The 27,735-nt window shown below is 45.1% G+C and overlaps 1 protein-coding gene across 2 annotated transcripts; it reads right to left on the bottom strand.

Annotated features, from left to right (window-relative positions):
• Nucleotides 1-27,735, bottom strand: LOC120842519. 2 transcript variants are annotated; one of them, XM_040213651.1, is made up of 5 exons: nt 27,713-27,735; nt 8,431-8,499; nt 4,664-4,782; nt 4,462-4,572; nt 1-36 (listed from the first exon to the last, which is right to left on the bottom strand). In XM_040213651.1, the coding sequence occupies exons 2-5, from the start codon at nt 8,480-8,482 to the stop codon at nt 1-3; spliced, it is 318 nt and encodes a 105-aa protein (XP_040069585.1). In that variant the 5' UTR covers nt 8,483-8,499; nt 27,713-27,735. The 2 variants fall into 2 exon arrangements, with proteins under 2 accessions (XP_040069585.1, XP_040069584.1); XM_040213650.1 differs by lacking the exon at nt 27,713-27,735 and adding an exon at nt 23,018-23,055.

Below are 27,735 nucleotides of genomic sequence, written 5' to 3'. Positions count from 1 at the left end.
TCATGACGTGTAGGCGCATATTCCTTGGACGCATATCTGAAAAAAAAATTGCATCGATTTATCTTGCACAACTTATTTATTGACATCCATATTCACAATGACAGGCTTTAATTCTTAGAAGGGTAGTCAAAGATAATGGTTAGCTTCTTACTTTTTTTGTTTGTGTATAATTTATATCCTCTCTGGGGGGTTCGATCTTTGCATTTCATGTTCAATTTTTGCTGAATTATTCGATGCAGAACAAGCACACCTTTAATATAATATTGATGCTTTTTGGCATACTTTGACACCGCGGGCATCGTTACTTTTACGCCAATTGCGTGGTCCAAATTCTTTTCCTGCCGAAATATCCGCTGAATTTCTTAAGTTTAATTTTCTCCTACTATTACCATCGGCCAAGTCTTCCTATCAGTCGAACCTACCGTCGTTCTTCCAGAAAATCCTAATTCCTTTTTGGCAATTATCGTGTTATGGCTTGAACCGTTCTCAGCATACAATGTTTATAAAAGAAGCTCTGATGTGTTAATTCGAGCAGTCGCCCATAGGTTAATTGCTTACCCATGATGCGCATGCAGATTTTTAATGCTAAATTTATTTCATTGCGGGCGAAGTGAAGATCTGCGTCATGTCACCAAATCCGTAGCATATGCCGTCGTTTCCTAATTTTTGCGGACTAGCAACTCGTCAATTTAGGGTTGGACAGTTTCCTGATACGTATCTATTGCGAGAGTATTTTTCCACTACGTTTTATATTTGTATTTCTGCATCGCGGTACCATGCGCCCACCTCTATTTTGTATCTCCATTAAAATACCTATCCGGCTGTATTCCTGGTATAACGATACTATGAAGTTCCGACCGTTGCCCTGTAAACAGATGCTCAAGCAAAGCCTGGGGTCTCAAACTAGACCTCCAAGCAGACCACCTTACGCACGTTCACCACACGTTTCGTTTCGCTCCACTCCGCAAAAAAAAAAAAAATTTAAAATTATGGAATTTCAGGCTCTGTCATTCTCCTACGTTAAGCGCAGCGAACGCATCGTAGCGCAGAACGTGATCTTTGATTGGCCGGCGAGCTGGAACTCGATATCTGTGACCAATCAGTAGCTGTGTGCTCTGCGCTACCCAGTGTTTGCTACGCTCAACGTCGGAGTATAACAGAGCCTTTAGGAGACCGTATTCTAGAGCTCCGCTTTGCTAGAAGAAGCTCGTCACCGTCACTTCATAGCATGGATTAAGCCCGCGCCCGCTGGGCGCGCTTTCCGCGTGTACGTTCTACTTAGAGAGATTTAGCAGATGTTACGCAGTCGAGAGCGGGTCCAGTGGAGCTCTAGCGCTCGATAAACTATAATTTGTTCACCCTTAAGCTGAGACAAGAAGCTCCGCCTTCAGCAGTAGCTCGCTCGCTTTCGCAGTTCTTTGGTTGCCCGGGCCTGCGCGTTCAAACTTGCGTTAGCAAGGGAGTAAAGCTCACGCTGCAGGCGGACCTTCTAGTGTCAACTTAAGGGTGAACGAAATATAGAAGTCCGTAAAATAGAGTTTTAGTAGATCGAACGCTGTGGAAAGGCGGGATGCTTCGAAGTAAAGGCGTGAGCTCCCGCAATAAGAGTGCAGAGCCGTATATGTAGAGAGTTTGGTCAATGGGAGGCGCGGGCAGAGCCAAGGCGTGCACCAGATTCGGAAAGAGGGCTTGGCATGCTCTTTTGACCAACCAGAAGCCGAAAAGAATCCCCTAGCGGTGGTAGCAAGAAACAGTTCTGATCAAAGGTCAATGTTCGTAAATGGTCTTGATAAGCGCGTAAGAGTGAAGTGTAGTCACTCTTTATGGTTGAAAATAGGGTGCACGTTTTGTTTTGATCATGATCATGCAGAGAGATGTAAGAAACGAATGCGCCACTCAAGTCTGTTTTGCTCGGACAGAGTGTGACCGCTCGGACGGCAGATTCCCGCCCCTCGGCGCTTGGCGTACGGATTATGTCGATCGTTCCGCTAGTCGCACTCTTCCACCATCATTTTGGACGAGCGTGATTGAAACATCACGTGCACCATATTTTCAGTCATCGAGAGTTACTCTAATGCAATTATCAAGTTTGTTTTTTGCGACCACCGCCAGGGTATTATTTCCGGGTTCTGGTTGGTCACATTCGAATTTCTGAAGACGCCCTGGAACCCGCCCAGCCCGCTTTCAGCCAATGGCGCCTCCTCATTTGTCTCCTATACTTCCCAACGAATGACCAAACTCTCTACATATACGGCTCTATAAGAGTGTAGTGCCTCTATACTCCGTACACCCCTAAGCTGAGACGTCAGGCAATGCCACAACCACGAGAGCTCGAGGTCGCTATTTTGAAGCCTTCTTCCGGAGAAGGAGCGCTCGCGCTATAAATGCATGTATCAAAGTAAGGAGCGCGGGCTATCTCTCACTTGTACTTTTGGCTACAGTCTCAGCTTAATTGCGAACGGAGTATAGAATTCAGTCTTCTAAAAGTACCTAATCTCAGGTTAGAGCTTCCGCCAAGCCTCGTCGAAACCGTCAGGGGTTATCCAGTCGACCCCTTCCCGCTCCCAGCGTCGACCGCCGCACCGACGCGTCCAAATTCAACTAGCGTTGCCAGGTTAACTTGAGCAGGTTAACTTCAGGATTATGATGTCAGCTGTGTATGGCTTCAGACTGTATGTTAATGTGTGAATTCACTCAGCTGACACTTCGTTGCCATGGTGACGCTGACCATAGCAGACGAACTTAATCATGCGAAGGACACAGTGGGGTGGCGAGGTGAGGTGCGTGCAGAATCTTCCGCCGAGCTTTTCAAGGGCGCAGCGTGAACAAAAATAGTTTAAAAAAAATGACTTAACGCGGATGGCTGATTTTTCTAGCATCTAATATTTTGACCAGTTTTACACAAGAAGAAACAAACAACAACAACAACAACAAAAACAACGTGTTTTTATCTAGCAATTTTGAAGAAAAAAAATGTTTTGAACCGCAACGTGGGGCTGAATAACTGATGTGCGTGCCCACTTTTCAGTCTTTCTATCGCATGCCTTGGTTCTACTTCTATAGTAACTTTCGACATTACTTGAAAATTTACGTATGCTATGACTCCGTGAGCTATTTTGGTAAAGGGTCGAAAGGCATGTGACGGCAAAAAGGGCTCTCGGGCGTTGCATTTTTACGTACTTCCCACCGGCGTTCCGATTGGCCCATGCAGTCAATAATTTGTCTCTTTATCGTGTTTTGACGAAAATACCTATAGTTGAAGTTTAAACATGCCATGGGGGGTACACTCGCTAACATCCGACAGATGTGAATATAAGCAATTCATGTTGGTATAACCTCTGCAAGACGAACTATAACTCTAAACGCTTGACAGACCCAGCAGGAGAGTAATTGCTCTTTTAGGCATATGCTTTAAAACGTCTAAAGGAAGTTCGTTTAAGGGCTTTGATCTCCGTAGAAAGCGTGAATTAAAGTTATTGAAACCGCCACAAAAAAATGTGGGAGGAAATTCAGGAAAAATTATTTTTCTCCTGAAATTAAAACAACTCTTTTTCTTTTGAATTAAGATCTTCTGAATTTAAAACAACGATGCAATAAATGTTGATACGAAACAAAGCTATCCCGAACATCCCCTGACGAGAATCGAACCTAAAACACGAACATTTCAAACCATATGCACTCTACCATTCCGCCGAGGGAGAGACTTCTGAAAGCGAATCCGTCATGTCGCTACAACTTTTTTTCTTGTTTATTGATGTCGCCACAACAATATAGACTCATAAAAGGTGCTACGTGAAGAAAGGCTTCTCGTGGCTCACGCGCTGGGCAGAAAGAACATTGGAGCTCAGTTCCGTCTTCCTCAGCGTGTGGCTTCCCGCCTGGCGACTTTGCCACGCGCTATTTGATCCGTTGTTTGTTATTATTGCAATGGACAGACCGCATAGGGCAATTTACAATAGAAATGCACTGAATGATCCCGCAGGGAAGCACGACAAGGGTTGGAAAAGTGTGAGTAACCGCGTGACAATATCACATGACAGTCTGGCGTGATTTGATGTCAGGGAAAGGTTACGAAAAAGCCGCAGAACAGTGAGGAAGCGAGCAAATCCAACAAGTTCTGCGGATACCGACTTCACCCATAGGTTCAAGGTAAATCAAGCATATACGCTTCTAGTAGGAATTTAGGCATTTGCATGCAGCGACAAATGCGCCATTGCAAGAGGGGCATGCTTCGTGCAGTACTTGACATAAGTGTTGGTGCATGTCTCAGCTAAGATATGAAGACGCCGAGTTTATTTTCGTTTCAATTAAAATTACACTTTCCGTGGCATACGATAGAGACATTAACACGAACTTCGCTTCAGGGTGGCCAGATGGAATCGCAAAGTTTCAGGGCCGTGATTGAAATTCCGAATTTAATGGTAGGGCATTAAATAAATAGGGTTTGATTTTTTAACTTACCCCGCCATCATTGCTGCATGGTTCTCTGTTTATTAGATGTAGTTGAGAATAAACCGCACCAAATTCCCTCATCGAGCAGGAAACGCGGCAGTCAGATAAGTCCACTGCAAACTACAACGAAAAATGTTCTACAGCTCATAAAGGACACAATATATGAAATCGATATATTAGTGTTTATTAAATTGGTGTTCTTTATACTCACAATATCAATCGTGTTATAATTCTTTTTACAAAGCTGCTTCAATCTTCCAAGGAATTCTCCTTTATTCCCCACGAAGCTTGGAAGGTCTCCCTCTTTAACATCACCGTTTACCACGTCAGCTGGAAACACAATGGTAGTGCTGTCATGTGCAGTTAATAAGAATTATGCCTCAATCAGAATCAGTGAGTGAGAACATTATCGGCTGAATCGAGTGGTATACTAAGCACATTTTCAATCTGCATCTGTATTTGACGACGGTAGGAAATATAGGGTGTTGAAACGCCGAGACGTCTTGTGTGCTATCCACTTGTTCGTCCGTTGTCTCCGGTTTTTAAAAAAAACAAATGTGTAGCATCAACCAGCTCACCTGCCTACTCACTCTATCCTCGTTCTAAAGACAGCCGTAAAAATCGGCGACTGCGCGTAGCAATTTAGACCTTTCATCAAAGGCCTATTTCACAGGTGGATTTGACCTCGTAAAACTACAGGGCGTATATCATCTCTGTAAAGGATAGAGCCAAAAAACTTGCCAGGGTCAACGGTGGACGGCGACGCAAACGACTGAGTCGAGTGGCGGGGTGCGTTTGGCGCACGAATTGGTGGATGCGTCGAAAGCAGCGTGTAAGATGCAGCCGACCAGCTAAAGAAAGCAGACGACATGCAGACGACATCCGTCGACACCAGTTTGCCGTCGTTATGCAACCATGTTTTATTTTTGTTACTTGAAGCTTTCGGATCATTGGTCCCATTTATTTTAAAATCAAAGGTGCATTACAAAGAGATTATGTCCATTTCAGTAGACCACGGTCTTCGCCGGCAGTCTGAATATATTTTTTAACGCAATCCGAAACCAGAGCCGTTTATGTAGAGCTTGGTCATTATGTGGTGAGAATGGGGCGAAAATAAGGGCACGCCTTTGGCTGAAATTGTTTCAGTGACCTTGGGCGTGATGATTGACAGCTTTTGTGACCAACCACAAACCACAAATATTCTCCTAGTGGAGATAATGAGCTTGACAAACACCCTCCACTCACAATTTCCAGCTAAGGATGTATTCAAGTATTTTAATTAGGCACGCCAGAGTAAAATTCGTGACTCTTCGTAACTGAAAGGGAAACGCACGTGACTGTGTCGTCGCGGCGACATTCAGAACGCACTCAATCTTCCTTTTGATTACTGTAAGAAAAGTTTATTTACAAAGTTACAAATTGAGTGCGCGCAGGCCACACTGAGAGACCCTACATTATGCTTATCTAAAATCGGCTGTGGGGTGCAGTATGACCCTGCTCTACTCACTATGAAAAACCTATATTGCCATCGTTAAAGGAATTCCTGCTCTCTAAGCGTCTACAGTTAACTTTAACAGTAGTCCACTATCTACTCGCGCAACGTGGGAAGCATTGGGAACATTTGCCTAAAACGGCGACGCCGAATCTTGGCCCTACATCTTTACTTCCACAGGACTCAGCGTACTAGTATCACAACCAGTTTCTCAAAACGATTGTATACGCCTTTGGAAATGGGTGCACATCCCAAACAGTCCAGACACAAGGGTGAAGAACGTACACGGAACTACACAAGTGGTGAAAACATGCTCATTTTCCTCTGGGCAAGTACAGTGGGGGAAGATGTCTGTCCCGGTAACTCCCCAATGTTACTACCTATCCCTGGTGGGCAACATTCCATACCCATACGTCCAGCCAGTGTCGGCAGCGTCGGCTGGTGCGTCTGAGGTAAACATGCGATCCCAAATTACGTGGGAACTTCTTGTTTGGTGTCGGACAGATACGTCAGCCGCACAAAGTGTTTCTCACATTCGCGACGCGGGACTCTCCTGAACGTAAACAGTGGGACACTTTTCAGTCAACCGACGCTATTATGGCGACGACAGAAACATAATAAAAAGAGGGAGTCTCCTCGACAGGACACAGGTCGCCAAGCACCTGGTCGCGTGCGACGTCACAAGTGTTATCATACGTGACGTCACAAGGGTAAATTTAGCGGAAATATTTTCCGCCAGGATTAGCGAAAACATTTCCCCGCTGAATTTAGCGGCAATATTAATGTTGGGCATAACATCACACGTAACGTAATGCGACGTCACACGTAACGTCAAGTGATGTCATACATTACGCGTTTCCTATAATGATGTCACACGTGACGTCACACGTGATGGTAACGTCTTGGCGTCACCTTCGCGACCCTCACGAGGGTCACGATGGTGACCCTCGTGATCCTCGTGAAGGTAACCCACGTGACTTTCGTGAGGGTAACCCTCGTGACCCTCGTGAGGGTAATCCTCGTAACCCTCGTAAGGGTAACCCTCGTTACCCTTGTGACCCTAGTGAGGTTAAGCCTCGCTGATCTCTATAAGAATTGCTGGATCGCGTTCACCCGCTCCTCGAATGCGGCCACTGGCGGCCAACTTTTTGGTAAAGTTATATTACCTCTAGCCAAGGTACAGCTGCTGCAGCCACTATCATTCATCCATGGCATACAGCGTTGTGACAGTTGTGGTGGCAGGCTGATATCAGAATAGCGTGGGGGATATTTCGTGCTTGATTAAAATTGTTTGAGAAAACATATTTTTGAAACCCGGCATCAACGGTAGCCCGATTTTCGAGGACCCGGTGAAAGTTTTACAGAATCGCGGCAACGAGGAAAAGCAGCACAGCACGCATCGAAAGTCGCATCGAAAGAAGCATCGAAAGCAGACGCCGGTACGGAGTCTGCTTTCGATGCGAGCTGCGCTGCTTTCCCCCGGTGCTGCGCTTTCGTAGAACTTTTGCCTGGTCCTCAAAGATGAGGCTACCGTTCACGCCGTGTTTCAAGAATCTACTTCGTCGAACAACTTCAATCAGGCACGAAATATCCCCCACGGTACAGTGTACTAGATCCACGGCTATTTTGTGGCAGCCTGCTGCCGCAGCCGCCATTGCGTTGTCCGCCATATTACTATGATGGCTAGAGATAATATAACTCTATAAAAAGATGGCCGACCTAAGCCGTATTACCGTCTAGAGGCGGAGCTGGTCAAGCGCGATCCAGCATATAGACATAGAGATCAGTGGTAAGCCTCGTAACCCTCGTGAGGGTAACCCTTGCAAACCTCATGAGGGTAGCCGTCGTGACGTTACACGTGATGTCACGTGTGACGTGATTATTGGAAACGTCCTATAATGCAACGCGCGGTTACACCCACACCAACGCCGACGACGCCGCTCAAGCAGGAAACGGGTGCCTAAGAGCTGTACTATAAAACGGACAGCCGAACAGTAACTTTCATTTGATATGACGGTGAAGTGTTGCTTTATGCCATTTGATATGTCCCGTTTGGACAGGCCTTTAGACTACGTCGAAATGCAGTAGCACTGCTTGTCCTCTATGAAGGATTCCTTATATATCCTCAGCCAAACGACGTTCTCTTCCCTCCGACGTACTCATTGTGTTGCCGTTCCTGTTCAGACTATGGGCAGGAGATTCAACTGTCGCGTCCCTCCCGGCTAAGCGTAACACTGCACACGAGGAGCCAATACCATCATGCATAATTTGACGATTTTTCACGCAACGTTTCGTAACATAAGAACACATTTCTATAAATATTTTTTTTTTAAACAGGGACACGAAGTGTATTTCTCCCTAAAAGCGAAGAGTCGCGTACTTGTGTTTAAGGAATGAATGTGCGAAGTGAAAATCGAGATAAATTTCGTCTACGCTGACATGTTTCCAAGAACACCCAAACAAAGGAGGAAAAATCGAGTATTTACCACACTGATAGGCCAGCACAAAGACCAGAAATACGCAAGCGAGTCGAGCCATGTCCTCTGTATCTCGTTCTAGAGAGGAAAAAAACGATATCAACAGTCAGTAAGGAAATATATAGAAAAACAAATATTGCGTCATTAATTTACCATTTCTATTTAAAGTATTGGTATCATTGGTACAGGTGGTATTGTTTTGTGTGGGTGTGTGTGCGTGTCTATGCGTGAACCTGTGTAACAAATCGCGAAGTTAGCACCATTGGGTAGGCTGTTGCATCAGTGTTTCTAGTACAATCGCTTCACGTTGAACAGTTTATGGTAACATCGAAGGTGTCTTCGCGCTTTTCGTTCCTCTGTCTTCTTGGCCCAAAATAGAGAGGCGCGTAAACGTGATCCAGAAAAAAAATATTGCCCTCTCCACTTGGCTTCAGTCAAATGTGTGCATAATTATATTGGTTCATTCCGGAAAGCATTTCAGTTTAAATTACTTCAACTTTTAATGAAATCTTTACGGCCGAAATAAACTTTCTCGTTAATGCCAGAACCGGGCACGCATTAAAATCAACTCATTTTTGTTTCTCATAGCCGTTGATAGCGGCACTCAGTACGTTGTTTCAAGGTGCGCCAACACCAAGTTCGAAGCTTTTGCCGAAACTGTCTTATGCAATGTGTAAGTAAAATACAGGAGAAAAAAACGCGTTGCGAGTGAGTAATCCCGTTTGCAAAGGAACTCCGCACTCGCAGCAGTTTTGCGGAGCGAAGTGGACGATGCATGGGCCGTGATTTCTTCATTCATTGGAACTTAGAAACAGTGCCGTCACTAGGGTCCGCGGCACCCGAGGCGGTAGCCCACCGCGACCCCTCCCCCCCCCCCCCCCCCTTCCCCCGCGCTCGATGCCCGCCGCGACACCTCCCTGAGTGCTGCAACCGGGACAGTCTCCCCCCCCCCCCCCCCCCCCTTGTGATGCCAGTGCTTGGAACACGTCTGGTTGTTGTCAAACGAAAAAAAAAAAAAAGAATAATAATAGCGCACCCTTCGAGGTATTCCTTGTCCCCTTCCTTCAAAGCTATGTTTTTGTTCGCAAAAGAACTGTTGGATTTCCGAAAGCTCTAAACAAGGTAAGGCGGCAATTTCTACGAGTAGCAGACGACGGCGGGGTTCAGCGTTCGAACACCAGACCCTGACACCACTTCTTCTCCCCCGGCGAGGGTGCAGACAACGTTCTTGCTTGTTCTTATCGGAGGGAGACAATATGTAGAGACCAATAGAGCTAGTCTTCGCGTCAACCCACTATATTTATTTCATATTATTTGAATAGGGCGCGAAACACTTCTTAACGGAAACCCCACAGTCCCAAAAGTTTGTCCATCGGTGCATTTGTAGTTAAAATTAGCGGAAACATTCACGTCACGTGACTTAACGTGAAAGATACTCCAAGTGGAGAATTCGACGTCACGTCACCCATATGTCAATTAGTTTCCTCGCTAAATTTAGCGCGGAAATTAAGTTGAGTTTCTCCGCTAAAAAATTCGAACAAATGGACGTCACGTGACCTAAAAACCAACCCAGTTTCCTCTTTGATTTAGGAGGGAAATCGATGTAATGGAGCTCATGTCACGTAATCCATAGAAAAATTTAGTTTTTTTGTTAAATTTAGTGGCAAAATATACATCACGTGACACACCAATTCCCTCTCCTCATTCCTCTCCTCCCTTCCCCTTGCCTTTTTCTCTATCCTTCACTTTTCTTAAAATATAGTATTTAGTCCGGAACTACTGTTTAATAGAAAGTTTTAGAATAACGAGCTCACTTTTAGCGCAGAGTAAAGCTAACTTTAGCGCTTGGGTTAGCACACGCTTCGCAAGAGTGTTTTAGAATACAGTTTCTCCGCCGCGAAACAAAAGCCCAAGTGTCTCAGGGTCGCAACGCCACCAAGATACACTAAATCATTTTATTTCAAAAAATCCAAGCTTTTTGGTTCAGAGTAACGTATTAGATTTGTTTAAATATAAGAATGCGACGGGAGCGGTCGACCGATCGTGTCCGCTTGCGTTGCCTCGGAAAGAGATGTCTCGTGTATGGACTTTCGCCGCCTTCGCCGAGAAACGTTCTCGCTTCGAAAGCAGCAACTTGCCGGCGATCGTTGCTCACTTTGCTGAGTCTTGCGAACCGTCTATGACGTGCACCTCGCCTATAGTGCAATGTCCGCCTGCATTAAAGCGCAGTCACGAGGATGCCGCCTATGTCCCGCTGTCGACGCCGCCAAAGCGGCCGCAGTCGAGGTCGGGACAGAGCGGCCATTTTTTAACTGTGCTTTTCTTGTCTTTAGCCAACTTCATCATGAATCCTTCTTGGAGGAGCGCAAACACTCTGAGCTCGCACGCAATAACTGAAAAATAGAATACTCTAAGATAGCACACGTAACGTCCAAATCGCACGTAGCGTTCGGCACATGCTCAATGTCGACGACGCTATTTTTTAATACTTTCATTGTGTGATGAAACCCGATTAACGTATTGTTAACTTAGAACGCAATTTTGGGAGTGGAACACAATTTTTGGGATAGAACATACTTTTGGGGGATGACGTAAAACGTAAATCATTAGACGCAAAATCGCGATGCAAAAAGATTACGGTTGAATAAAAAATGAAAGCCGTTTACAATTCCCTGCAACGCCGGTTAGAGCCCAGCTCTTGAGGAGGAAGATGGAAGCGTACTGAGGGATAGGCGACTCCTTGAGGTCACGTGACCTCAAGGGGGTCACGTGGCTTCAGGGGGTCACGTGACCTTTGGGGGTCACGTGACCTTTGGGGGTCACGTGACCTCGGGGGTCACATGACCTTAGGGGGGGGTCACGTGACATCAGGGGGTCATGTGACCTCGGGGGGTCATGTGACCTCGGGGGGTCACGTGACCTAGAGGTGTCACGTGACCTGGGTGGGTCACGTGACCCCCAGAAGTCACGTGACTTCAGGGGGTCACGTGACATTACGGGGTCACGTGACCTCAAGGGGGTCACGTGACTTCTGGGGGTCACGTGACCTCAGGGGGTCACGTCCCTTCTGGGGGTCACGTGACCTAAGGGGGTCACGTGACCTAGGGGTGTCACGTGACCTGGGTGGGTCACGTGACCTCGGGGGGGTCACTTGACCTCGCGGTTACGCCGACGGCGACGCCGACGCCGCTTAAGCCGGAAACGGGCCCCTAAGAGCTGCGCTCTTAAAGTGAAAGCCGTTTACAACTCCCTGTAACGCCCAATTGGAGCGCAGCTCTTGAGGAGGAGGAGGGAGGGGCACTGAGTGGAGGGTAGACCCCTCCTCTTCCTCCTTCTCCTCCTCCTCCCCTCATTCTTTAATACGCTCCGGGGGGTCACCTGACCTCGGGGGGAGGGGGTCACGTGACCTCGGAGGGGGGGAGGGGGGGTCACGTGACCTAGGAGAAGGGGCCACGTGACCTGGGGGGCCACCTGATCTCGGGGGGTCACGAGACCTTGGGGGTCACGTGACCTTGGGAGTATCACGTGACCTTGGGAGTCAAGGGACCTTGGGGGTCACGAGACCTGGGGCGTCACGTGACCTGGGGGGTCACGTGACCTGGGGGGCCACGTGATCTCGGGGGGTCACGTGACCTGGGGGGGTCGCGTGTCCTTGGGAGGATCACGTGACCTTGGGGGTCAAGAGACCTTGGGGTCGCGTGACCGCGGGGGGTCACGTGACCTGGGAGGTCACGTGACCAGGGGCGTCACGTGATTTGGGGGTCACGTGACCTTGGGGTGACCTTGGGAGGGGTCACGTGACCTCGGGGTCACATGACCTTGAAGTGACTTTGGGGGGTCACGTGACCTTGGGGAGTCACGTGACCTTGGGGTGACCTTGGTTACGCCGACGGCGACGCTGACGCCGCTCAAGCAGGAAACGGGCCCCTAAGAGCTGCGCTCTAAAAATATAATCGAATGTTCCCGCTACAGCAGGGATCGCTCACTGGTGGCCGCACACACTCATTGGCTGACCTACACTCTGTTCACCAATAAGCTGAGACTACGGTGGAAGCTACGTGACCGTCGGACCAATCAGCAACCTCCCTTTTGTCACATGCCACGGCTCTCTCTACGCGTGGGTATGGGCGGGAGCGTGTTGACGTGGCGAAAGAGGGGCGCATGACTGGTCCAACAAGAACCAGTCATGCGACCGCAATATATAATTGCTCGAGGGCTTTTGGATCGCTAGCGAGTAAATATTTGAGGGCTACGCTCTAATAATGCCAGTACCTTGCTTTTGAGTGGCCGATGCGCACCAGCGCGAAAAAAAAAGAATTAAAAGTGAAGTTTTATAATTTCTATGAAAAGAGTGACGCCACCAGCGTCGCCGAGCTTAGATGATCGCAGCTAAGCAGACGGTGCTCGACCACTTCGATATGCTACCGACAGACGGCGCTACGTGAGAAACGAGAGGCTGATGCAACTCGACCGACTATCTCCCCGTGTAGCAACAGGTGGCAACCTGGCCATTGGAGCACGTAGAAAGCAAGGTAACACAAAACACTTGGAAATAAAACTTAAATATTAAAGCAAGCAAGTCAAAGCATCAGAAAATATTACATTACAGAAACTCGCGTCGCGTTAAGGAAAGCGCAATAAACACTTTCGTTAGACTGTTTGCTAGGGCCAAGACCCGACTCGTCGAACCCCGTAGGGTAGCTTGGTGCGTATCTTCATCGCTGGGGGCCCATTGACGAGGCTTTCCGTTCACGAAGTAGTTGAACGACTTTTATGTCCTAAGTCGTTTACATGTTTATGGGCCAGGCGACTCGAATAGGTGAATAAGATGCGCCCACGATGCCTGGGGAGATTCGTTATTTCTTTGAGGAGTAATTGGTAATTATTTTCATCAAGGGGATCAGGAAGCCGTGTAAATGCAGTGTAAGTAAAATTGTGAACGTGCCAAGTGTTTCCTCGGCATTGAAATTTTTAAAAGTACCCGCTACTCGTCGCGGGTCCTCAAAAATATGCAAAAACAATGGTCAACCGGAAGCAATCTACTCCTCCCGAAGTTTGGCATGTTTGTTTTTGTTTACCGCTGAACACTTTGTATATCAAAACTAACACCACATTAATAAAAAACTAAGGTTAATCACTGTAACGTTTATTAATTGCATTCAGTTATCATATATATATATATATATATATATATATATATATATATATATATATATATATATATATATATATATATATATATGGGTGGTTTCATCTCAAATCGTGCAGGCAAAAAGGGTCGAATTTTTAATTTCGATGAAAAAAATATATGTTATGGCGCCGTTTCTAAAACCGCAGTCGACACAAACCGCAAGTTCGTCGGATTTTTTGTTCTCGACTTATGAATTTTTAAAGAGGCCGCGGCGAAAAGCAGTGTTTTTCTCACCCGTCGTGGGTCGGATGTTTCGCTTGATCTACCGCCATGGATTTTCAGTCCACATTATATTATCTTTTTTGAAGCACTTTGTGGACACATTTAAAAGGCTCCAATACCATGAAAAAATTTTAGGCCTTTTGCTTTTGTTCTGAAAAAATGTCAAAAACGCCTCCTCGGTCAATTGTTGCCGAAATTTGACAATTAATTACTGGCGATCTACTTGGGTTACACCGATATTTTTGATGTCCACGGAGAGCCCAAAACACGGTCTTTATATTTATTATAAAATGACATGGGCTGTATAAAATATCCTTTGCGGTACGTTTACGTTAATATTATGCAAAAACCAAAAAGTACCATATTTGAAATTGATTTTCTCAAAAAACCCATTTTTTATTTTTTTTATTTTTTGTTCAAATGTAGATATGATAGTTGTCTACACGAAAATCAAGCCTAGAGAGTGTATATTTTGTTTGCATGTTTTATATTTAGGCCTCAATAACGGGAAAAAGACGTCTTTGTTTTGCAAGACCTAAGTCAGACATAGCGACCCATGCGTCTCTATGAATTGTGAAAAAGTTTTCTTGAATTTTCTTCTGCATTTTGTAATCAATTATAAACGGATTTTGTGGTATTGAATATTTATGTATGTTTGGATAAGAGCGGGAACCATGAGATACATATCTAACCAAATCAGCAGGCCTAGTAGACTTTCAATAACCAAAAGGCTCAGACGTTGTATTGTTTCGATTTATAAACCTTTCAAAGTAAACTAGTACGACTAGCTATTAGCTGTCATATTATTAAGACAAAGAAAGTCACCACATCGTCGATATATTATACACAATTCTTTACGAAACCAAACACTGGGGCTTGTTCACCGCACATCGCACAGGTCACCAGGGAATGTCCTTTCACTTCCGTAATACACAAAAGTGGTGACACAGAAACGGTCCGAAACACACAGAGAGTGTGTCATGGAGAGGGGTAGGAAATAAAAATAAATAAATAGGAATTAAATTGCCCAACTCCGATCTTAACGAAAATTGCGTTAAAAAAAATAAATAAAGTATTTAGGTTCGAGCGGTGGCAAGGCGATAGGTCCACGCCTGGTGGAGAGCCAGAAAAAGAAGTCGACGGCACGTAAAGGTAAAACAAAAAAAAAATAATAATAATTTAATAAAGACGGGAAAACTCAGCCGCACATGGCAAGAACAAAAACCAACTCCCCCGCGCATTCCCTAAACGGGACGCAACCAAATGCGTGCGAACACGCTCTCTACATCACCGCCAGGCCGCTATGCCATAACGAAATAAACCTAACAACTGAACAGTGCTAACAAACAGTTAGTAAGAAAACATTGAAAAAAAAAAACGTTCAGAAAAAACCGCATTCGAGAAACAAAGTTCAGCGGGGCGAAGAAACACACATGAGTCGGTCCCACGACATAGAAGTCTGGCATGATGACGGCGTCCAGATGATGCTCGAATCTGTTCCTCCCTCTATTACGCACATCCACGACGGCTGTGCGGAACAATGGCTGTACGAAAGAAAGTGAAGAATAGATTCGAGCAGGCGATGCGCGAGAAGGTAACCGAGACTATGCTTCAAGCTTCGTATCGGGAGAGGAGCTTTCGAGGTAGTTTCTGCAGTTACTCAAACTTTCTCTTTCCCCTTCCCTTTTTTCAAAAGAACACGTCAGCCGGCGCTAACGTTTCATCTCGGGAGAAGCCCACTCTTCACAAACGGTTATAGTTGACAAGGAGGCTGACTTCGACCCAACTAGTCTCCAAGCAGAATACAAACGCAAGTATACTTACCAACACGCTCGTTTTAATGTCAGTCTCCGGGCTTTGCTGTTTCCAAAAGAGATAACCCTTTATAAGGACAGAACGAGCGGGTTAGTGGGGATAATTAAACTTAAACACTCCCTTCTCGTTTTCTTCCTCAAGTTTAATAGATAACCCTTCGGTGCTATCGGATCTCCCCGGAGAGAGAGAGAGCACGGCCGTTTCAAGGTAAGGATAGGGCGCTCGAAGCTAGGGCAAACATGCGGTATCGTTTCACGCGTGCACGGATGGCTGGTTTCAAATTTCCTTACATCCCTAACGAAACCGGCCCATCTTCGTGTGTGCGTCTGCGCGATTTCTGTCCCGCGCCGCCGGTTTTAGCGCGCACGCGGCGTTGTTTTGGCTGGCAGAACAGTTGTTGACCGTCGACATTGTAAGGCCGTGGTGTCCTCATCCTTTCAGGCAACGATTCCTTTGCTTTCCCTTGTGCAATACTCTGACAGACTCCTCCTGGGTGGCTGTCACTGTTCGCCGCGTTTACGACACAATGGTACCATTTCACTTTTGGTGACACAGGGTGCTCTGCTCGCTTTACTGTCAAGGGCCATCTCATCTAACACAACGAGCGCGAAAGGTTGTGGTCATCTGCTGGCTCCGAAAGGGCGGGACGTTCATGCAGGCCAATGAGGGCCCCGAATCAATAAGACGTCTGCCGACTCCTGCACGTTAAAAATTTACGACACCTGCTGGTGTGTTAAAAAGTGTTGCTTTCTCTTTTTGGAACTCCTCCGATGTAGCTTGCCGCCTACAATAAAATTTAAATAATCAATAAATATATCAGGGTGGAAATACTGTATTTCATTTTTATGTGGGAACGTTGAAAAAAAGAAAAAAATCTATTTCCAAGCTTGTGAAGACGCGCAATTCGCAAGTCCACTGCGAGCCGTAAAAACACGTTTTTGTACGATATTGATGCTTAAATGTAGAGCATACAAACAAAATATACACTTTCTAGGCTTGATTTTCGTGTAGACAACTATCATATCTACATTTGAACAAAAAATAAAAAAAATAAAAAATGGGTTTTTTGAGAAAATCAATTTCAAAAATGGTACTTTTTGGTTTTTGCATAATATTAACGTAAACGTACCGCAAAGGATATTTTATACAGCCAAGGCATTTTATAATAAATATAAAGAGCGTGTTTTAGGCTCTCCGTGGACATAAAAAATATCGGTGTAACCCAAGTAGATCGCCAGTAATTAATTGTCAAAGTTCGTCAACAATTGACCGAGGAGGCGTATTTTACATTTTTTCAGGAAAAAAGCAAAAGGCCTAAAATTTTTTCATGGTATTGGAGCCTTTTAGATATGTCCACAGAGTGCTTCAAAAAAGATAATATAATGTGGACTGAAAATCCATGGCGGTAGATCAAGCGAAACATCCGACCCACGACGGGTGTGAAAAACACTGCTTTTCGCCGCGGCCTCTTTAAAAATTCATAAGTCGAGAACAAAAAATCCGACGAACTTGCGGTTTGTGTCGACTGCGGTTTTAGAAACGGCGCCATAACATATATTTTTTTCATCGAAATTAAAAATTCGACCTTTTTTGCCTGCACGATTTGAGATGAAACCACCCATATATATATATATATATATAAATAAATGTTAGCTCTTGGCGGATGTGCTGGGGCTATGGAGGTACGAAGCTTCTGTAGGCGACATAACGCCACCAGCGGTTAAGCCGGGGGTACGTTACTAGAACCACTCAGTTGGGAAACTGCCATAGGGACTGCTCTGAAAAAGTGGCCCCAATCGGTCCACCAGAACCGAGCTAATGGCTCGGTACTGGTGCCATTTCTCCCGCAGCGGCAACTCGAAGAAGTGGACGTTACTTCTATTTTGGCTTTAATCGGCCATTTTGACGCCGAAACAGATACAGTGGAAGAGGTTACAGGGGTGTCAACCCTGTCTCCCCAGCGGACGCGCCGCGAATTTCTACCGAAGTTAAAATGCATTTAGGTCGGGACGCGCTACCTGAAAGGACCGCTGAGGCATGGTTGTATAAAAACAATATTAATTGTTCCGCAAAACCTTGCGAACTAAAAATTATAAAAATATCACGCGCCCTTCATTTTGAACTGAACTCTAAAACAATTCATACAAAAAGAGTCATTTCCGTTTGTTTTTACGCAAAAGATGCTTTCTAAAATCTTAAAGTGACCATAGTAAAGATAAATGATAAAGAGTGGCGCTCTTGTCCTATTGAGCTCGGTCTCGGTGGACGCCGGCGGCCCGGATTTCGACGACGAGTTTCCCAACTGAGTGTTCTAGTAACGTTGGCCGGGGGAGACGTTTAGCATGAAGGAACACTCCTTCAACGAGGACCAAAACCCAGAGCCGTATATGTAGCGAGTTTGGCCATTCGTTGGGAAGTATAGGAGACAAATCAGGAGGCGCCATTGGCCGAAAGCGGGCTGGGCGGGTTCCAGGGCGTCTTCAGAAATTCGAATGTGACCAACGAGAAGCCAGAAATAAAACCCTGGCGGTGGTCGCGAGAAACAAACCTGATAACTGCATTAAAGTAACTCTTGGTGACTGAAAATATGGTACACGTACGTTTCAATCGCGCTCATCTAAAATGATGGTGGAAGAGTGCGACTAGCGGAACAATCTACATAATCCGTACGCCAAGAGCCGAGGGCCCGGAATCTGCCGTCTGAGCGGTCGCACTCTGTCCGCGGAAAACAGAGTTGAGCGCCGTATTCGTTTCTTATATCTTTCTGCATGATCATGATCAAAACAACGCGTGCACCCTATTTTTAACCTCGAAAAGTTACTGCACTTCACTCTTACGCACTGTTTCTCGCTACCACCGCTAGGGTATTCTTTTCGGCTTCTGGTTGGTCAAAAGAGCATGCCAAGCCCTCTTTCCGAGTCTGCCGCACGCCCTGGCTCTGCCCGCGCCTCCCATTGACCAAACTCTCTACATATACGGCTCCGCCAAAACCTAAAGGTGCTGTTGGACGAATAAGGCAAAAAAGAGAGCTGACTTGGAGCCCAAAGCTCATTTGGTTGTGTTTTGGTAATCCTTGGGGGCGTTCGCCGACCGCAACCTTTAATTTCGGCTTCACTTGGATTTTTCTCTCTAGGCTGACTTGAGCCGGTATGTCGCGCCGCCTTATTCTTATGTCCATGGCTTGTATCCTCAAGGAAAGTGTGACGGAAAGCCACGAAAAAATTTACGAAGTGTTTAAGATCCTACTCAAAGGACAAACTGTACAAAAAAGTGGTAAATTGAAAGAAGTATCAAAATTTTAAACGCGCTTTAGCAGGAATCGCACCAGGACCTTACGATTGTGAGCTCGACATTCTACCACCGTGCCATGTACATATCCTAACCTTCACTGTCGCACCCGCTTGCGGCTAGACGCAAAGCTAGCTCGGCTTGTCTTTACTGCGGTGTACTTTACTAACTGTACAAATACCAACGCCGATCGCAGGCGTTACGGCGTTCGGCGTTAGCGTTCGAACAGTTTTGTGAGAAGAACCAAGAAACACAGTACGTGCCCATCATCATATAAAAAAATAATAACAGAGCATAAATTAAAATCACATGCTACCAAACAAAAACACACACACACACATACACAACCTGCAATGACTTTTGTAACACGTTCTGTGTATACCGACCTTCACTGCATAAATAACGATAAATCAAGCATTTTCCTATCCAGGTTAGTTCATAAAATTTGAACGAAATAGAGTGCACAGTAACTTACCAATAAAATATTATCTTCGAAGCTCTGGGGTCTGCAGGTGCCAGATGTTTTAGACTGATTATGAGCCTTAAGGTTTTTCACAAGATTTATATAGTGGTGACGGAAACAAGCACACAAAAACTGCATGTTCCAAAGCTTTGTTGCACTTTTTATTGTGCACATTCATCGAGAAAAGTGAAGTGCATCCTTCTCCTGTGGGCGGAGCTCGCCCTCTCACAACCGTCATAGATCAATGTTTTTCTTTTGTCGTTTTTCTTTGTATTCTTAGAAGCCTTGAGAGCCGAAGTTTATGAAAATTCCTGCTTAACAATTGGCAAATTGTATGTTCGACAGTAAGTAAAATATAAGAATAAAGTAAGCGAGGTATATGCATTAGGCCTATTCTTGGATCCTAAAAGATTGTTCGATAGAAGCGGCATGGCTTTGATAAAATTACAGCTATCGTCCTGATATAGGTAAATTTACTTTGCAATCAGTGCAATATACTTGTGTCTTACAATTTGGAGCTGGGCTCTTTCACTTGGAAGAAGCTTCATAGCAAATATGACATGCATGCTTCGTTTCATATAGGCACTACCGTTAATAACTTTAGTCTTATCAACGAGGCTTGCGTGTGGCCCGAGGAGTGCTTGTTTGGGCCTTTTGGAGGTCCGCTCGTAGATTCTGCATCTTCCGAGACTTGAGATAACGCGCCATAAGACAATGAATAGCACACGAATTTAGTATGAGAATGTGCGTGGTTTGCGGACGAAGTCTGATATCTTTTTTACATCGGTTTTGGCCTCGAATTTTGACATTTTATGTATCACTGAAACTTGGCTACCCAGTTCTATATCTAGTTCTGAGTACTTTAGTTCCGATTACCAGGTTTTTAGACGTGATCGGGAGTCGACAGGTCCCTCTCCACCCTCGGGGGAGGCGTACTTACGGCTGTAGGGAAATCATTATCGTACTTTCGGTGTTTTGACCTTGAGATAAATGAATGCGTTTGGATTGAAGTTCGAGTCACGAACAGACCAAATCCGCTTATCGGGAACCATTACTTTGTGCTTATAATGCAATTAAATGCAAAGGTGCAAACGAGCTAGACAAGAATGACGAAAATAATCCCAGGAGAAGGGGAACAAGAGGGACAAAGAACAAACACAAATCTTTAAACACAGCTAGGTGACTGGTGTGCGTCCAAAAAAAGCCTGCCTGGTCCGGGTCTCGAACCCGGGACCTCTCCACATCCAGTGGAGCGTTCTACCAACTGATCTAACCAGGGGTTAGACATCAGTAGAGAAAACAGGTTTTCTCAGCGGCCACCAGTCTAACAGCCAAGTAGGCTGTTAAAGAAAACAATATTTTTTTTTTTGCAGTTACTCTTTAAGAGAACTTCGTAAGTTGTCTCCAAACGCAAGTGTCAAAGATAGTCTGTTTTTTGCAACTTCAAAATTATGTAAATATAGAAAAAATATTGTAGATATGTACTTGTACAGTTCAATTTCTCAGTAACTTGTCAACGTGATTAAAGTAAATAAAATCATAACCAGCAGGGGGCACCTTTTTTAGTGAGTGTTTGGTGAGTGTCGTCACTACGGACCCCGAGCATCGTGGGTTCACCTATAGTCACTGAATGTTCCCAGAGTACCCAGTTGCATTCAGTCCGCTTACAGGAAGTCAATTCTGCAGAATCCAGCTCTGACTAGCTGGTTTAGCCCGTGGGGGAAGTTATCAGTCGGGGATTATGAGGATTTGCCCAAAATAACAAAAAGCGTATGTAAACATTTCGTGTTACCACAGGTAAGCACGAGTGTGAACTCTGAGCATCGATGAGTTAGAACCGAACGGAAGGTGCATTGATTTCCTCTGGTTTTTCTGCTTTATAACATGTAGCCGTTAACCTGGTCTGCCAAAGAAGATTGCCGGCTCGTTTGCTCGCTGCGGTTGCACTGGTGCTGTGTTTCAAATTCTACGCGTCAGGCGCTAAGCCTAAGATTTGACTTCGATGTGTTTTAAGGGGAGAGATAAAGAGAGAGAACGAGAGAGACGAGACGAGACAGCAAGGAGCAACACGCGCAAGACTTGAAGGAAATAACTTAATAAAAGAAAGAAAATAAAGTCTCGCTACACTCGAGGAAAGTCGATTGAAAAGATCGCACGAGAACGAACGGCTACGCTGTACGCTTCGACCGCACATGGCAGCGCCTAATTGGCGATGGGTTGGAGCGCGAAGGCTGCGTCGAGACTCGGTTCTGAAACAAATATCAAATGTTAAAAGGCGCGAACTAAAAGAGGCCGACGAAAGACACAGGTAGGACAAGGACAAGCGCCAGAAGTGAAGCTTGGGAGCTTCGGTACTCGGGGAACATTCAGCGACTGTATGTTCACCCACCCTTGTCTGGCTCTGCGTGGCCTGCCCATGACAGGGAAAATGACTTCATGATGGTTGTGCTGGGCAAAAGGAAGCTTTGAACCCTTCGTCCCCCCCCCCCCCCCCCCCCCCAACCGGCAACGCAGTACACCACCTTGGCCTCCGCTTCTTGCGGACTGGTGTTCTGGTAAGGCCCGACCAGGATGATCCAGTCAGTCGCTTTTCTTCTGATATCCCTTGTTGTCTTTCAATTTCCTCCTATTCACTTCTTTCAATTTGTACCTTCCTTTGGGGCCAGGACCAAACTTGGGTGGGTATGAATTTCCTTATTTAGAACCACACTTGGGCATCGTGTTTGGGCAAGCGCTGGTAGAGTAGAATTGTTAGTAAAGGCTTTTTTGTTATGAGGTGTTACCTCTTCCTTTGTGGAGCGGAATGGTGGGTGGCGCACCAGAGCCACTGAAGTCCCAAGCAAACCAAAATACCTAATCCCCCTCTAAAAAGGAGTCACACCGAAGCAATTATACTATCAAGCAATTATAGATGGGCGGCCCCGCACGGGACGCCCATCTTTACGTTCACCTGGCGGTGTTGTAATTGTAGTGCAGGTTGGACTGGGGTGTACCGGAGTCCCTCTTGACATTCCTTTCGAGGCTGTGGCTACACAAAAATTCATACTGACCGTCTCAATATGATTTTCTTTTTTTTTTTTTTTTGCGTCTCCCAGCACACATTCCCAAACACGTGCATGACATACAGAACATTTTAACTCAACTTTGACAGCTACTATTAAAATTAGGTAAATCTAGTGCTGATTACACCATGTGGGACAATGCACGAATTGATTCCCGTAGAGGGGTTATTGAGCGATCGCTACTTTTTTGAAATTTTTCATTAAATAACGAATCCCCGAAATGTCTTAGTGCTGCACACAGCTCTTTCACCTGCATTAATATTTACATTTCATCACCATCATGGCTTCTTTGTTTTTATTAGAAGGTTCCAGATAATCCATTTGAGTGTGACAACTTCCCAGATATCTTAGAAAGATTTGTTGACCTCCCCTAAGTTCAGAAACGTATGCATACTTCGAAACTAGACAAAGGGGTCTGGGAACGTTTTAGCCAAGTTGCTACATTCAGGGCTTCACTATCTGCCATCATGTCCCCTGAGGAGGCTACGACGTGTGATACTCACCAGATAATTAATGCCGCCGTGCAGTCTATCCCCCATACTTCTGGTAACTTACCAAAGAAACGCGAGCCCTGGTGGCACGAAGGCTGTTCAACCACCACTAAGAAGAAAAATCGAGGCTGGAAAGCTTCCCGGTGGTAGACAACTGTGAACACCAAGATTAACTTTAAGAAGCGCAAAGCGCAAGATCCCTAGAGAAGAAAGCTGGCAAAGAAGACATTTTGGATTTGATATCTTTCCTTTGTAAGTAATTTTTTCGTACGGTTAAAGAGGCTTGGGATTGCCTATGCAAACATCACAGGCAACTACCAATGTTTTACCATTCCTGTATAAAACTTGCCTTGGGGTCTGTCAAAGATGTTTCCAATGTTCTCGTTCAGCGTTTCCACGGAGAATTCAGCTCTAATAATTATAGTGCATATTTCTAGCAGTTTAAATTTCGCACATGAAGTAGCTCTATTCCAATGTAGGGTACTAACTCGGAGCCATATAATGCGCTCTTTAAGATGTGTGAGCTCAAACAAGCTTATGATTTAATTATTTGACCAAAAACCCCGAGCCTGGGACGAGATGGGACGGACAAACACAAGGTCTTCAACACAGCTGAAATTTATTTGACAACGAAAGGGGTTATATAGGCATCAACTCCTACACAAATCGCTAGAGACGAGAGAAGGCGAGAGAGACGGAAATGTGGAATCTGGAGCCAAAAGCAGTACAGCAAAGCAACCTTTACAACAGAACTGAGAAGCAGTGACCTCTATTATACAACGCACAAAAAAGATAAACATTTCTCAACACAGTTTACACCGGCAGTGCCTCCAAAACAACTAAAGAGAAAGGTGTCTCAAGGATCACTGAAAACGTACACTTTTCTGGCGAAACCCGGAACTCTAGAAAAGGAAGGACGCAAAAACCAAACGACGAGGAACCCAAAACAAAGCGAACTGATATTGATAAAACTTGAAATCGGGTAAAATCAACCAAAACCTCATCGAAACACTTGACCTTATGCGTAAAGGCACCAAATTTGTAAGAATTGACACTACTTCAGCCAGTTCACTGTTTTGTTCGCTGGAAGAGAAAATCAGTCTGTTGCGACAGATATCTTACGAAATGTAGTTAGTACACTGACACTCCTATGGTCATCGTTCAAGAATTTGAAAAAACTAAAGGTGAAGCATGCTGATAATTTCCAGTTTTATATTAGGGGTGCTAAGCATCTATAATTTACCGGATGTTTCATGGACTCCGAGAAAGTTTCTATTGGTTTTAGCTAACCTTCATCGTCCAATATATTTTTCCATAATACATCCAAGTTTTTTCCGCCTTTTCAAACGCCAATCCAGCAGCGTGTTGCCATTGACGCGTCATACTATCCCAAAAATGTTCCATAGTGAACGCATTAATTTAATTGCCAGTATCATTACTGGAGAGTTGTATACAGTATCGTTAGCAGAGGATTGCATTAGACTGAAGAGAAAGAAAAGGTAGAATATATTTGTAGTCTTGCAGAGTATAATACTGCAATTATCTCCCTGAAAGACACCAAAAATACGCTCATAGCGCTTGTGCGTGTCAAGAATAATAGAACATTGGAGAACGGACGCCACATTGCATTTTGTTGGGTTCCAGGCCACGTGAGTATATTAGGCAACAAGGCTCGTCTTATCCTCCAGGAATCTTCAGCAATAGACCTATCTCACAAGCCAGTTTATCTACGCCACCGCTGCCGCTATGCATCGAGGGAACTTTAGTCTTTCTGCACGTGGGAGAATTTCGCTGGAGCTCTCCGCGTGTGGAGCACAAGACAGCATGAGCACTCTCGTGTACTGCCGTTTGCCTCCTGTGAACGAAAGGTATGGCGGCGACACGCTTGCGCCGAACGCCTGGTGAAATCGGTCTATTAGCTGCTCGATAGCTTACCAGGACATCAAACGAGTCTTGAGGCCTTCAATTTTCGAAAGGATGGCTGAGAAAATGGGACAGAGTATTTTATAGTAATGTTCACTTCCCGAAGCCCTTTTCTAAATTCTGGGAGAGTACCACATTCGGGAGATGGTTCCACAAGGTCTTAATATGTTGTCTTCGCATAGGCTGTTCGCATATCGCCCACCAACGCCTCCTCTGGTGGGAACAACCAGCACGCTGTGCAGACTGCGGACGATTTGTGTCCATCCTACAGAAATTAGGGGCTTGCTCTGGTCTTGAGTAAAAACGACGGTATTATTTTCCTGCCGTTCTTATCTCGTATACTCGTTTACCCTATTCTTTTACTGGAAAACAACCCTCTCGTCTGAATTGATCGTGTGCTTAGTTTTATTGCTAGCACTGGCCATTTACACCGGATCTATTACCACACATATCTGCCAGGTCAGGACATACTGAAATAATATATTATACTACGTAGTGCTGCGCACTTTGGCCTAAGTTGGTTTTTGCGCCACAAAACCCTCGATCATTATCATCATCAAAATTTCAAAAAAAGATCTGTCCAACAGCTATCGCGTAGAAATTACAAAATAAATACTACATGTACTTTGTTTGAGGTTTTCAGAATTCGCTCCGTCGCTCCTATGACATTGCGCATTCCATTCTTGGAAGAACGCATTGTTGCTGGCGTTCGCACGTCAAGATACACGTCAAGAATTACGTCGACAAACACGTCAAAAAACGGAGCGCCGCATTGTATTTCGCATTTTGTTGCAGCCGTGAGGCAAGATTCACCGAACGGTCATGGCAAGGGCATTGTTTTCTTTTCATTTTCGTTCTCGTGCGAGCGTACATTGTTTGTCATTCTGTCATGTCTGTGCTTAAAACACGCGTGGTCAGGATTAAAATATTACTCTATGGCGTAAATGTCTTTCTAAAATAAATTTTAGAAAAAATTGTATTGGTACTCGGAGATTTAAAGGAGGAGTGAAGTAACCATTACGTGTAGGAAGAGGGTGACATGAGACTAAATAAAGAAAATACACTATCGGACACAAACAAGAACGTTTATTTAATTCGTTTTTTTAAGTTGACGATCAGCAAAAGCATGACACCTATAGCTAGGCGTCCACTGGCATTAAAGTTATTCTCTGTTCCTTATTACGTCAAACAACGCTCAACGCTCTGATACGCCCAAGCCTATTAAGTAGCACCAGAAGTGTATCGTCGCGGCGATGGTCGTCTTTGCGCTTTTACCGGCAAAAACAATTACGCATAAAAAATTCGCCGTGAGACTGAGCTTCTTTTTTAAACGCAGAGACTAGAGATGTTATAGTGATGCGCTTCAGGGTGCTGATTGCCACATCGGATAGTAGCGTTGGCTGCAATGGGACAATGTGAATTGAAATACAGGTGTAAATATCATTCACATTAAAGTTTACCGGAGGCGGACTTCGCAATCTGTTCCAAGGTATCACGGCCGGGGCAATATCTAGTCTCCCGAACATCAAATTTTCATTTTTGAGAGCTGAATAAACACATGCACGCGAGGGATCTGTTTTGAATAATGAACTACGTTTAGCTCGAAAATATAACTCCCCCGACTTTTTGGGTTTCGAAAATAAAACATAATTTTTTTGAGGGGCTATCAATCCCAACATTCACGGCCTATGTCCACTTGCGCGATCTCTCTGTAGAACTATTTTCTCTTTTTAGAAATATATAAAAGATTAGGTTACCGCTATGAAATCAAATTCCAATATGAAATCTTTATTGTCACTTAAACAGTATTCGCGCAAAAAAAAAGAAGTAAAAAGAAAGAAGCTTTTCTTTTTTCAGATCCGATTTAGATACGTCTAACTTTTTAAAAGAAGAGACAGGAACGAGGCGTGCTTTTTTGTCTTGTTTTACTCTCAGATAACTCCTGGAAAAATGTAAGTGTTGATTAAGAATTCCTGGGCTATAGGTGATATCTTTAGTCAGGTGAGTAAACGGCATCAGTAGAAAGAAACTTTCCTACACTGTTAGCAAGTCCCGTGTATTTGGCGAATATTTGGGGTGAAAAACACGCTATTTACACAAATTACCATAAATTTACGCGATGAGTAACGGATAATTCTTTCAGAAATCATGCGAGGTTGTAAAAAACGTGTTTTGGTTCGGTCATACACGCATAACCGTGTAGCCGACCTCAATAACACGCATCGCCCCCGGCGACGACCGGGGCATTGCCGGCTATCGAAGCACCGGAATGCTCGGGGACGCACTTAGAAAGGACCGTCGAGACAAATGCCGCGGAAAGAAACATATCTCGGAGACAGATATGCACCAAAAGCAATTGCGCCATGTCGCAGGACGTTGGCGAAACACGAGCGTTTCGCCGCAGTAAGGTTGCAACGCCTATTGGCTGACAGAAAAAGCAAAAACAAGCAAAACAACACAAACCGGAAGTGACGTAAGTTTTTGTTTTGTTTGTTTGTTAATTTTATTTTTTGTGCGCGTACGTATATTTTTGTTTTGTTTTTACTTTTGGTTCCTCCCAGAGGCTTCCCGGGCTTCCTCCAAGTGTTTGTTGGGCGCTTTTCGGAGCGGTCGCGTCGGTTCCAGCGGTCTTTCTAGTTTTATACGTTGGCGTGTTATGTGCCGCGGTATTGCTAAGTGGAGTTGGTTGTGATATTCAATGCTTGGGAACGAGCGTCGGCAGTGAAGTGAAGGCCACAGTGTCCACAGCGCATTCATGCAAGCTAGCGGGCCCCGTCTCGCCACATCGATGTCCGTGGGACGCTTGTTCGGAACGTAAAAGGTGAGTGGAACTTACCTACTGGTGGCGGCGTTCGATCG

The sequence above is a fragment of the Ixodes scapularis genome, unplaced genomic scaffold (genome assembly GCF_016920785.2).
Source record: "Ixodes scapularis isolate PalLabHiFi unplaced genomic scaffold, ASM1692078v2 PGA_scaffold8__174_contigs__length_109621045, whole genome shotgun sequence".
Lineage (NCBI taxonomy): Eukaryota > Metazoa > Arthropoda > Arachnida > Ixodida > Ixodidae > Ixodes > Ixodes scapularis.
The sequence above is the reverse complement of the archived record's forward strand: the minus strand, read 5'-3'. Positions and strand labels throughout refer to the sequence as shown.

What these genes read in the sequence shown, in the direction of transcription:
- LOC120842519 (XM_040213651.1), bottom strand. Translation starts at nt 8,482, where the DNA reads ATGGCTCGACTCGCTTGCGTATTTCTGGTCTTTGTGCTGGCCTATCAG. An exon ending in TGTGCTGGCCTATCAGTGTG is followed by an intron (nt 4,783 to 8,430) that starts GTAAATACTCGA and finishes TTGTGTTTCCAG; the next exon opens with CTGACGTGGTAAACGGTGAT. An exon ending in CATGCAGCAATGATGGCGGG is followed by an intron (nt 37 to 4,461) that starts GTAAGTTAAAAA and finishes TTTTTTTTTCAG; the next exon opens with ATATGCGTCCAAGGAATATG.